Genomic DNA, 12,102 nt, shown 5'->3' on the forward strand with positions numbered 1-12,102 from the left:
GAGAAAGAAAGAAAATAGGGAAAGGGGAAGAAAAGGAGGAAGGAGGGGAAGGAAAACAAGTGAAAAAGAAAACTAAGAAAAGGCATTAAAGGAAAAACTGAAGGAAGACGGGAAAGGACTATATTATGCAATTTGTTGCCACACGCCCCATACTGTGTCCCCTCTTTATTTCTAAGGGCAAAGCATAGAGTCTTGCCCTAATGCTCGCGCATAATCATTTTCACAGTGCCGTACAGACCAAGAAAAAAAAGAGAGCAAAGGAAAGAGAGAAGGGTGAAATATGATATTATTTTCTGAATATCATACGTCAAAGTCTATCACAAAATTGAATTTTTGTAATAAAAATGTCGAAATTTTTGCTCGCTCGCTTGTTACTTATAAAATAGTTTTCGCCCGATACGCCATAGCTGGCCCCCCTTATTTTTTTTTTCCTCATTACGCCATTGCCTGTTAATGCCATCATGACCGGGAATTTTTAGCTCTTGCCCCCCCCCCCCCGCCGACCGAACCCTGTTACGCCCCTAGGTGGGACTATTTAATTAGATTTAGATTCATTCATTTTCCGTTCACAAAGCACAACAAAATCAAACAATACATAGTCAAATATAAATATATTACATAGTCAAATATAAAGTACGAAGTACATAATTTTGGTCAGAGCAGTTTGGATTTTAGACGAGAGTCGTTCGTTCGAAGAAAAAAACAGGAGATAATAATAAGAGGGCGCTTTATCTCCATACGATTCAGAGCCACGATTGAGAAAGCATTCAATAACACTGAAAATTTCATCAAACATTGATGTAAAATAAAAAGGTTATGACATTTTAATGTTTCGCTTTATATATCACAAAACAGTTACATGTGTACAACTCGGCGACATGTAAATAAGAGAGTAGATGATGTCTCACACTCACTATCTATTTTTTTTTATTGTTACTTCTACAATATTTCAATTTTTACAGATTTGACAAAAAATAAACCTCTTTTTTTTAATCGCAAAATGTGAAAACAATGATAATTACACATGTTCAGGGAGGAATAAAACTTCGTTTTACATGGTAACGAGGAGGCAATAATTTATTTCATATTTAATGTAATGAAATACAAAAGAAATAGTGAGTGGAGGATGTCATCAGTCTCATCTTGCGTACTGACCAGGATGTGAATAATTATTTTGTGAAAATAAGTAATATTTTAAAATGTCGTAACTCTCCTATTTTACATCCGATTTAATGATTTTTTTAGTGTTTTTCCTGTTTGATTTTCTTCTTATTAAACCACCCTTTTCTGGGGTGGACTTGTCCTTTCACGGACCGCAAGCGTAGGCCTATAGAGTAACCCTACCTTGTACATTCTAACGTGCTAATAAAATATTCAGCCCTGCAAGGCTATTTTTTCAACTTTGCATGAGGGTATTTGGATAAACCATGGAGATAGAAAGTAAGGACTAAAGGCCAATTTGTTATGATATTGATAATTTTAATAATGTAATAATGTTGGTGACACTACTAATACTAGAACAATTACTTCTACAGCTGATGTTGCTTACCGGTATTATTGATCATCACTGCGATAGAAAACAAAACACAACAATTATCAAACCATATAAAATTCATAAATAAAAACAACAAAAAGTGCAAAATACAGAATGCCTTGAAATTTCAAAGCTCGAAATCCTCAAGACCAAGTATTGAAAGTCCACGGCAAAAGCATTGAAAACGTTGGCCTCAAGGCCAAGAGCGAGCATCAAGGCACTTAAACACTGACAAAAATATATCAAAAGTTATAACAGTGCAAACAAAATTAAAAGCAATAAAATCATACTCCAAAATTTTGAGAATCTCAAAATCGAAGATGAATGCAGAAAAAAATATACAAGTAAACAAATATTTCAAAGAAAATAGAGATAACTTCAGAATGGAAGACAGCCCGCAAATCAAATATAGGCCTACCATATGCCTACCGACTTATAGTTTATGGCGTAAATGCATCACGGCAAGAACATGAAGAACATCATGCGTTTTCAGAAATTTTAAACAAGTCGTTCTTATAAACAAAGGATTACAGAAATAGGTATATTTTCGGAAACAAACGTTTACAGAAACAGGTAGGCTTTCAGAAACAAACGTTTACAGAAATATGCATGTTTTCAGAAACGGACGCTTTTAGAAACAGATGTGAGTGCAAGAACAGGCCTTATATTTGGAAATAGATTGCATTTAAGAGGGCAATTATACTTTAAATACAAATATGGCATAATAATGAAAATAAAGGTCGTTTTGAAGTTGAACACTAATATCCCACAAAGTAGTTCCGCATACAGGCCTAACGCATATCACGTTAAAGCTGAATGTTTCAACTGTCTATTTTTGTTATCAGTTAAGCATAATTATGAAATGTTTTGGTTTCAAGCATATATTTGGAATTTTTTCCAATCTTTCTTCCTTGGCGAGCGTCTTTCAATAGGACGAGCGTATTAAACGTAGGTCCCTTATCAAAGGAAAAAAAGGTAATTAAGAATAAATTGTCAGGAAATGTCCAACATGACCTTTCGTTTAATTTGATTTGTTTGAGGTCCCTTTAGATCCTGCTGTCATGTCATCCCGAGGTCATGTTTAATTCGGCAGCAACGTTGTTCAAACAAGTCACAATTTATCATTTTTTAAAATTTATTTTCATTGATTAAACAGGCAAACAAGTGGAACGCCTCTGGCGGTCACAAAGCTGAGAAAATCAATGCGGTTAGATATAAAAGAAAGCTGCACTAAAATATGAAGCGGTTAAACATGGCAAAAAATGGTCCAGGAGAGTCAATCAATTTATGCAGGAAATATTTTCCATATCTTCATCACACTGATAATAGTAAAGACAATATGATGCGTAATCTAAAAACAGATTAAAAAAAACAAATTTACAACCCTTAATTGTCATTATGAACTTCAAACCTATAATTAAGAAGCACAATAAAATTCGACTGGCAAGCAATAAAAAACAAACAAAACTTGCATTATTGTGTTTGTTGCTGAAAGGCTCTGCGTTGTACATGATTAGTTTATTTCACTTTTTTTGCTTCAGTTAGATCATTTCAATCGAACTTTGCGATTTTGGACCAAAATGTTGGTATTCTTTTTGTTTAGGGAGGATGATGGATGCTTTTAGGTTGGTTCACTACTGTTGCGTGATCGTCTTCTTGAACAGATGCTTCTCCTGAAAGACCCATAGTGGCATATAGATCATCTGCGTTGTAGTACGGGTATTGAGGTGCATAAATGATAGAGGAAAATGAACCTTCGGTTCTTTCAATTTTGTGAGGACCTTCTACGGCCGTTTGATATGATGGAGGTGGAGCAGCTGTATATAATAAAAGAAAGTTTATCAAAAACTAAAAATAGTGTTTATTATAATTCTTTATTTCGTCATGACTCCTGGATCGATGTGAAGAGAAAGTTAGAGGAAGCTGTTGTTCCAGAGGAAAAGTGGTTCGGTTTATAAATCTGTAGACATATTGGTATGCTTATTACTTGAGAAATTATTATATTCTTTGTGCGTTATTCATTGTAAAATGGCCTATAATCTATCTCGACATTCATCAGTCATTTTACGGATCAAGTGAAAGTTTGCCAGTACTAATCCATCAGCGTATAGATGGGGCGGAGGCTATGCATAAACATAAACGGGAAAGAGGATGTCTTTTTTCTGGGATTTTTATTCCTGTTTGTTGCTCTTTTTTCTATTTTAGAATATAAGTGGCTTCATTATACTGAAATAATTACAACTTTAAAGGGAAAGGACTAAATGCATAAGGATCATTGATATTATTATACCCATTCCTTTTAGCTTGTTAAATTCCTTTCTCTGATTTCAGCATTCATGGTATAAATTTACGTTCAGTTCGAGACAGACACAATGGCCTCTAAAATGATTCGTGATATACTATTAAAACATTTACCAACACGTTTACTTACTTGCATCATTTTCAAGCATCATTGGATTTTGCGATGTTTGTGCTAGGGGAACTTCTGGTTGTAGCGGGACTCCCGTCCGCTCTGGGGTAGGATACTCTGACCGGACTTGTCCTCCTGGTTGGGGTGGCCCTCTTGCTGAAGGTATATCTGGAAAAGTTCCGTGACCTGGAGTCGGAAGAGTCTTTCGGGTTTGCGGGAATGCAGGGATAGTACCGATCGTAATGATATTCTCCATGCTGGCGTCCATCATTGTCCCGCGAATTCCCGCTTCAATCTGATCAAATCATGGACAGGCAAAAAGAGGAAGAAATTACTTAGAAATCATCTAAGCATGTCATTCATGAAACCCCTCAAAAGGCAAATCAGACGAAATCTATGTGAGCTTTCATTAGCAAGCGCTTGTGAACACTTTGTTGGATCAGTTGGAAAATAAGAGCTGAAAGTCGTATGGCAAGTAGATAAAAAGTTATTTGTAATTCTTGCAGCTTTATTTATTTGACAATTTAATTAACATAGACGTGATTATGCCATAGAGCTATAATAACCATACTTGGCTATAATTTAAAAATACAAATTGATGTTTGGTTTTTATATTTAAATATTTGGGAATAGTAGTAAGGAATGCTCTGTCATCAGGGTAGGAAATGAATGTTACTAGGGAAGAGGTTGCTCATTGATCATCGAATGGTAATGCAATAAGATCAAGTATATATATAACAGAAAATAGGAAGTTTTGGTAATGGTAACAGTGATATTAAAGCATGCTGTATATAATAAACATTTTTTAAATAAAATGATCTGCACTTGGGGATAGATTAATTGTTTAGTATATCTAGGAGCTATATCATTTTCAACTCGTGCTCAAATAAAACTGCAATGCCAGTCTCATCCGGCTAAGCTTATCCCGAATTAATGTAATTCCAATTATTAGGACACAACTTAATGTGGTTTGCAATCAGGGCCGATTGCACGAAAGGGTCTTTGCAAGGACCGTCGCCCATCTTTTATGATGCGCCATGTGAAACGCATTTTAAATAGGGCCTAAATCATCTGCAAACATAATCATTCGTCCGTCAAAATAAACAAAATATTTATTTATAAAATGATGTGATATATCATGAAATTGTATAAAATTTCATTTAAAAGCAAGCTAACGAATATTATTCTTTATCATAAATTTCAGAAACACCCCGCTTATAGCGTATCATAAAAGATGGGCGACATGAAAGACGGTCCTTGGAAAGACCCTTTCGTGCAATCGGCCCCAGTTTCTTTGGAGTGAATGTAGTATAATTGATGCATAATAATTACCTTGACATGATACATAATGCTGATATTTGGGCAAGTATCGAAGCTACAGGGAGGTACAGGTGGAACAAGCATTCTTTTTCTATCGTAGTTGATCGATCCCCTGGCTTCACATCCATGTAAATTCAGCTCAGCCACCTGCTTCGTATGAAATGTACGTTTAGTTCTCCGTGGTACGCCGAAGCCGTAACTTTCTCCGATGTAGTATGAAGTCTAAAATATTACAGGAAAATGAACCATTTTGAAAAAAAAGAGTTGGTCTTTAAGCCTTAAGTTTTTTACTGTCTTGTTTAGCTTTTTTGATCCGACGGTGCAAGAGGTCTGAAATAGCAGCCTAGTTTAGGCGTCATGCACAAATCTTGCTTGATGCCGCTCATCTTGTCAAGACTGTCTCTGATTGGCTGGAAGTTTGAGCAGGCCTTGCGCAGGCGCGTATTTAGCATCAGATCGGTGTTTTGTTTTGTGTTTTTTTTTTCATCGATAAAAGGCCCTTTATTTTTTGTTTACAGATTTCAAATTCGAGTTCATTTTTTTACAGTCATGCATCACAAAATGACACAATATTTAGTGCTTAAATTGATGTAAACTGAAAGCTCTTAAAATATTTCTTTGACTTTCTTTGCTTGTATCTGAAATGTTGCTATATCTGACAAAACGGATGCAGACAAACGGAATGTAGTGAAATTGTATGCTAAATAATCATATTGCCCAGTGCTGAAGTTTTTAATTAAGCTGGCGATACGTTCTTGTAACTATGATAATATTTCCAAGTGATGATAGTAAAAAAAAGAGAAAACAGCAACCAAACAAAAACAATGGTAAGCATAATCTCAAAACACACTCAACATATTTATTTCTTATTTTTGTCTACTTTCCAATATCAAAATCACATACCGGTACTAATAAAAATCATGACTTCAACGAAATAGGCCGGTAAGAAGCATATTCCTGAAGCAAACTATTCTGTTGGCAACTTGGGTGAAAATGCATGAAACTACTGTGTCTTGTAGCTTATAACAACAATTCGAATAGCTCGGGTGGGGTATTTAAGTATAAGGCATACCTGTTGCAATGTTACAGTGATGCGATTGATTTTCCTCGAGCTGTTATTGCGAAGAGCCACCGAAACAAAGATATACTCTCCTGGAACGTACCCCCTCTTGTCAATGATCCCTTTAAGAATGATGGGTCCGGAGGCACAACAAAGGCAACACACTGTCTGTTCAACTTGGTTGCTCAGCGGAACCTAAAAAAATACAGCAATAATCATTGAAACAATATCATCAGTCATCATACTGCTTGCCTTTGTTTATTGTGTTAACAGGGAGCTTAGGGACCATGCCCGACCCCCCCCCCAAAAAAAAGTTCCACGTCCCAGAAAAATGGCGAAAAAGAAAGAAAAGAAAATGAAAAGTGTATAAGATGTGATGTTCGTATCTGAATATTATGTCTAAACCTCTCACAAAGTTACATTTTAATGTTGTAAGGTTAACAAGTGTTCTCGTTCGCTTCGCTAGCTCGGAACGGTTATTTTATTTTATCACTTTTTTAATCGCAGACGAAACGTTGCTTCCCCCTCAAGTTTATAGTTAACTAGGTCACTAAAGAGGCCGAAGTCAGGAGCGTCGCCACTGCAGGCCGGTCATCCTTTTATTTGTTTTTTAAATGACACATTAATGAAAAAGGGAAGGAAATAAAAGAGGAAAAATGAGTAATGAAAAGCAAATGATGATTCGGTTCTTGCTTATTGGGTTATGCTTTTTTAAAGTCACTTTCAAGTCGCAAAGTTGACCGGGATTGACGCCGCTTCTCGCTAAATCACAGCATATATATATAAAGCCATATTTCCGGAGGGATCCTGAAAGGGCAAGTCCACCCCAAACAAAAAGACAAGCAGTGGCTTTGAATAAGAAGAACCATTAATAAAAGCATAACACTAAAATACATGTGAAAAAATGGATGTGAAATAAAAAAAAATGATCACACTTAAAGTTTCCTTTAACATGTTTATTTTCATAAAACAGTTATATGCATGACATGCATTTAATAAAACTGAATTGCATGGCAATTGTAATTTCTTCCTCAACACATTTACATTCATGACCTTGGGAGCGAAGTATAAAATGTAATATAGATATTATACTGCATGTCTTCATAAGAGAAAAAAAAGACATTCATTCCGATTTTGAAAAAAAGACGACACAAGTCATTACTTATTGTATTGGAGAAAATGGGGTTTCTTATAACATTTACTATGATGACATTAATTTATACCAAACCAGCCTATTTAAAAAAAAGATATACTTATGGAGACGATATCTTTTACAACTTTAAATAAAAAAAGATATAACTTTCTTACTTTGTCCGACTTCATAAAAAAAATCTTTCTGCTATACTCTGATTATTTTTTCCTCTCTTTTTTCCCCCAGAGTACAACAGAAAGTTAATATGTTATTTAAACTCTGGAGAGTAAGCTTACCAATACATCGGGCTCATAATTGAGATCTTTAACGGTTAAGATGCTGAAGAGCTTCTCAGTATGTTGGTCAAACTTCCACGGTCTATCGAGAGTAACTTTGACAAAGTATCTCACGTAGCCATAATATCCTTCGAATGGAGGAGGGAGTGATGCGTTCGGGATTTGAAATTGGAATGGTATTACGTGTTCTCCATCTAATGTGATTCGGTCTGCAGCAGGGGCATCCTTGCCTGAATTCATTGAAAAATATTAACATTGAGGTCTTTTTGCGAAGAGTTTCATTCCTGAATGAGCTAAATCTGGTAAATTTAGCGTATGTACATATTTTTTTCATAAATTACCACTTTCCCTTATCCTCTGTAACTGACATGTGCAAACATAATTGTGTTTTTTACAATCCAATTTAAATTTTGATGACTTTGATTTCCATGAATATACACTCTTAAAAAGAATCAGTCAAATTGACTAGACAAGTAGTCAGCTGAGTGCAACTGATATGCTAGTCACATTTCTGACATATATTCTAGTTAGAAATAACTCTGTTCTAGTAAAATACGACTAGAAAAACAGTTGCACCCAGCAGACCCTGTCAACTGATCATTTTTGACTGATTTGTTTTTAGAGTGTAGCTCCGTTTTTAAATGAATCTTTTGTTTAACGTTATTAGAATTTAACATGGAACTCAATTTTGTTGCTATATAGAACAATATATTTCACATCTTTTAATTATTTAATTCTTTAAAGGCGGGGTTCTAAATTCAGTCTGAAAAGCAAGAAATGCATTACTTTAGATGGCGTGAGTAAAATGAAAAAAAAAATCCTATTTGTCCATAGTGAATTTAGCTCCTTCTAAGATGAAACCATTTGGAATTTTCAAAGATAAAGGGTAGGAAATGAAGAAAAGGAGAGGCTGCTTTTTCATTATAACACTTTTTTATAAAGCGGGACATATCAAGTTCCATTCGAATTCACGAAGATAATGTGTGTCAAACCTGGGGTGTCAAACAACGAAATGTATATCTCTAAGATGCCAAAACTGATCACCAAACAAAATTAACAATGCGAGCGCAAATCTTAAGGTCATACCTGAAAAATTGACATTTTAAGCAGCGTTTCAATAAATGAACAGAAGATATGGATCACTAAACAAATAATGCGAGCGTGAAACATTAATCAAGTTTTATATAATGACTTGATGTCAATGGATATATCTATTCCATCCGTTTGATTTCATGAGCAGGAAAACTAAATTACGAAAAAGAATAATTATGCGAGCGCATTAAACTGATGTATGTTTTGATTCATCCATGGAGAAAAACAAATTATATCTGATCATTTGGATTTACTGGTTTGAAACGGAGAATAGCTTCACACTCGATCCGGGACGCTTCTGCAGCTCGTCTGCGTGTGACAGAAATGGATGAAGAGAACAAAGATAGGCGTAGCTTAATCAAGGTTCCCCAGAGTTAGCTACCCTTTTGGAAAAATTGGTGATGCCGAAAAAATGTCTCTGCCTGGATTCAAACCCGGGCCCCCAGCTTTGAACGCCGGTGCCTTAACCACAAGACCACAGAGACGGGTTAGTGGCTAGGGCGACCCCGATCCGATTGACCGTCAGATAGACAATTTTTCGACACCATACCAATTATAATTTCCTTTGTCGGGTGAAGTTGGGTTTTGAACAATGACAAGCCGCTATGTCTCAGCTGGATCAAAGCTATTGCGTTGATAAAGTACACGTATGGGAGAAAGTATGCAAATGTGTGAAGTTATACACGTACTACAGCTTTGGCAACTCTTTTTTATTTAAATATTGTGTGACAGAAATTGATGAAGAGAATAAATATACCTTTTTCCAAAAGGGTAGATAGCTCTGGGGAACCTTGATTTAAGTTACGCCTACCTTTGTTTTCTTCATCCATTTCTGTCACTTGTCACACAATATTTAAATTAAAAGAGTTGCCAAAGCTGTAGTACGTGTATAACTTCACGCACACACACACACACACCCCCCACACACAATACATATATTTTTTTTTCCGAAATGAATCACAATCATTATTAAATCCCTAACAGTTGAAAATTAACTGATTGATTTGATTGTGTTCAGGAATGTTGTCTGCCAAGGACTTACCGGCTCCTCTCACTATCATTTCTTCATTGAAGAAGTAATGATCCCAGGTATATCGGACTGTTTCCCTATTTTCACCTGTACCCTCTGATTCAGTCCAAGTGCACAAAGATCGCCCAGAAAAATTGAGTCTTATACCTGAAAGGAAATAATATTTCCCTCTCAAATTGAATTAAACGGCAATTAACCCGTTGATATTCACCCCACCCCTCATATCCTAGAGATGATAAGATAAAATATGAACAGAAGTAAATCTGGGCCCCGTCTTATATACAAAGAGTTATGATTGATCAAATCAATCGTAACTCTATGGAAATCTATCATCAGTGTCATATTTTTTCTACAGAAAATTTGCACAATGTCCATTGTAAACAAAGAGAAGCATAGTGAATTTTCAAAAAATACAATGAATGCATGGACATACATCATAGAAAATATTATTAACAGACATGCATAATAAATGTTAAGTTGCTGGCCGTCCATAGTTACGATTGATCGGATCAGTCGTAACTCTTTGTAAGTCGGGGCCCCGATCATCTGGTGGGTGTTTCATAAAGCTGTTCGTAAGTTAAGAGCGACTTTAAGAACGACTGGTGATCCTTTCTTGTGGTAAAGAATATATTCATTGGCGATTGTTAAGAGAGTAAGAAAGGTTTACCAGTCGTTCTTAAAGTTGCTCTTAACTTACGAACAGCTTTATGAAACGGCCCGTGAAATTGCTGTTTGAAATGGGGACGCTCCTTTATCTACGTATGGTCAGTTCCCCCATGTCTGCGCGGTCTCCCAAGTCTGCGCACCCGCGTATCTGCGCGATTCTAGTAAGAGAAGATACGCAACGAGTACGAACTTTACACATGCATACATAGACAGGTATTCATAAAAAATCTGACTCAAAATGATGGGAAAATAACGAATTTCGGGCATTTCATGTGACGGCCTCAAAATGCAGCCTGAATCCCTGAATCGTGTGCAAAGTGAATGAGTGCGCAGACATGGGGTACCATTTTTTTTTCAATCTGAAAATGACAGCCCGAGGTTTTTTCAAGAAAATCCTATATTTTCTTTCATTTTTTCATGAGAAATTTGGTACACTTACTCATAATAATATAAGGAACATTATTAATTGAAAGATTTTGTGAAATAAGAAGGACTTCATATTAAATCTTAATTCAAATTGTTTGGTGCGCAGACTTGGGCCCACCATCATATAGAGATGACAAATGAATATGTTTCAATAACATAAATAGTTAAAATCGATAGAATCATATTAAAATGAAATCACAGTAAAACTGTCTTATTTCACCTCTTGGTGCGAGTCCTTCTTCGTGTTTCCCTTCATTCTTTTTCCTTCTCCTCCACTCCCCCCTTCTCGTCATTCATTTTCCATTTCTTCCCTTCTCCCCTTCTGAGTTCTCCCTCCCCTTTCGCCCCTTTCTGACAATGAAAAAAGGACGACGAAGATGGGGAGAGATCAAATTAAATGGAAAAACATGATGATGAAGATGGGGATGCTGATGAAGAAGAAAAGGTAGAAGAGGAAGGAATAATAGATCTACCTGATTAGGGTGATACTCACAACGAATTTCTTCCCTTTTATCACACGCAATTCGCACTTCACCCGTCAGAATTTCTCCCGGCTTGTAAACACTTTCATTGCCTGCAAAGAGAACTTCAAATATCTTTATGCCCATCCTGAGATATCCCTCTCTAGCTCTAACATTACAACTTCGGATAGAAAAGTTGACGAAATTACCAAAATAAAGAGGAACAATGAAATATAGGCGCACATGTCTTTTCAAAGAACGCGCAGATAGACAATGGCCTAATGGCGTGTGGTCTATATTGCGCGTACGCGCTTAGCTTTTTGGGAATTTATGAAGGATCAGGAGGCCGAGGGTAGGTGTCGATGGGATCTGGGGAGGGTTTTATGAAAGGACTTGTCAGACGTTTATCCGACAAGTCCTGTTTTATCAGACAGTTCCTATAGTAACAATGCATATCAACCAATCAGAATCCAGGAAAGTTGTCAGATCTGACAACTTGTCGGACGAAAATATTGATGAAACACCCCCCTGATCGATCGATATTATGGAACAAAAATGTCGGATGAAACACTTCTCAGAGATATAGAATAAAAAAAAAAATTGTGTAAGCTAAATAATCTATGAAATATAGTTTGCAAAATTACTAAAATTACAATCTCATCAGCAATTGCAACC

The 12,102-nt window shown here is 36.0% G+C and overlaps 1 protein-coding gene across 1 annotated transcript; it reads right to left on the reverse strand.

Annotated features, from left to right (window-relative positions):
* Window positions 1-3,133: 3,133 nt before the first annotated feature.
* On the reverse strand, window positions 3,134-11,574 carry LOC121409642 (arrestin domain-containing protein 3-like). The gene is made up of 7 exons (XM_041601550.1): window positions 11,460-11,574; window positions 9,887-10,021; window positions 7,753-7,982; window positions 6,337-6,519; window positions 5,277-5,486; window positions 3,966-4,239; window positions 3,134-3,351 (listed from the first exon to the last, which is right to left on the reverse strand). The coding sequence occupies exons 1-7, from the start codon at window positions 11,572-11,574 to the stop codon at window positions 3,134-3,136; spliced, it is 1,365 nt and encodes a 454-aa protein (XP_041457484.1).
* Window positions 11,575-12,102: the final 528 nt, after the last annotated feature.

This window comes from Lytechinus variegatus, chromosome 2 (assembly GCF_018143015.1).
Source record: "Lytechinus variegatus isolate NC3 chromosome 2, Lvar_3.0, whole genome shotgun sequence".
NCBI classification, from domain to species: domain Eukaryota; kingdom Metazoa; phylum Echinodermata; class Echinoidea; order Temnopleuroida; family Toxopneustidae; genus Lytechinus; species Lytechinus variegatus.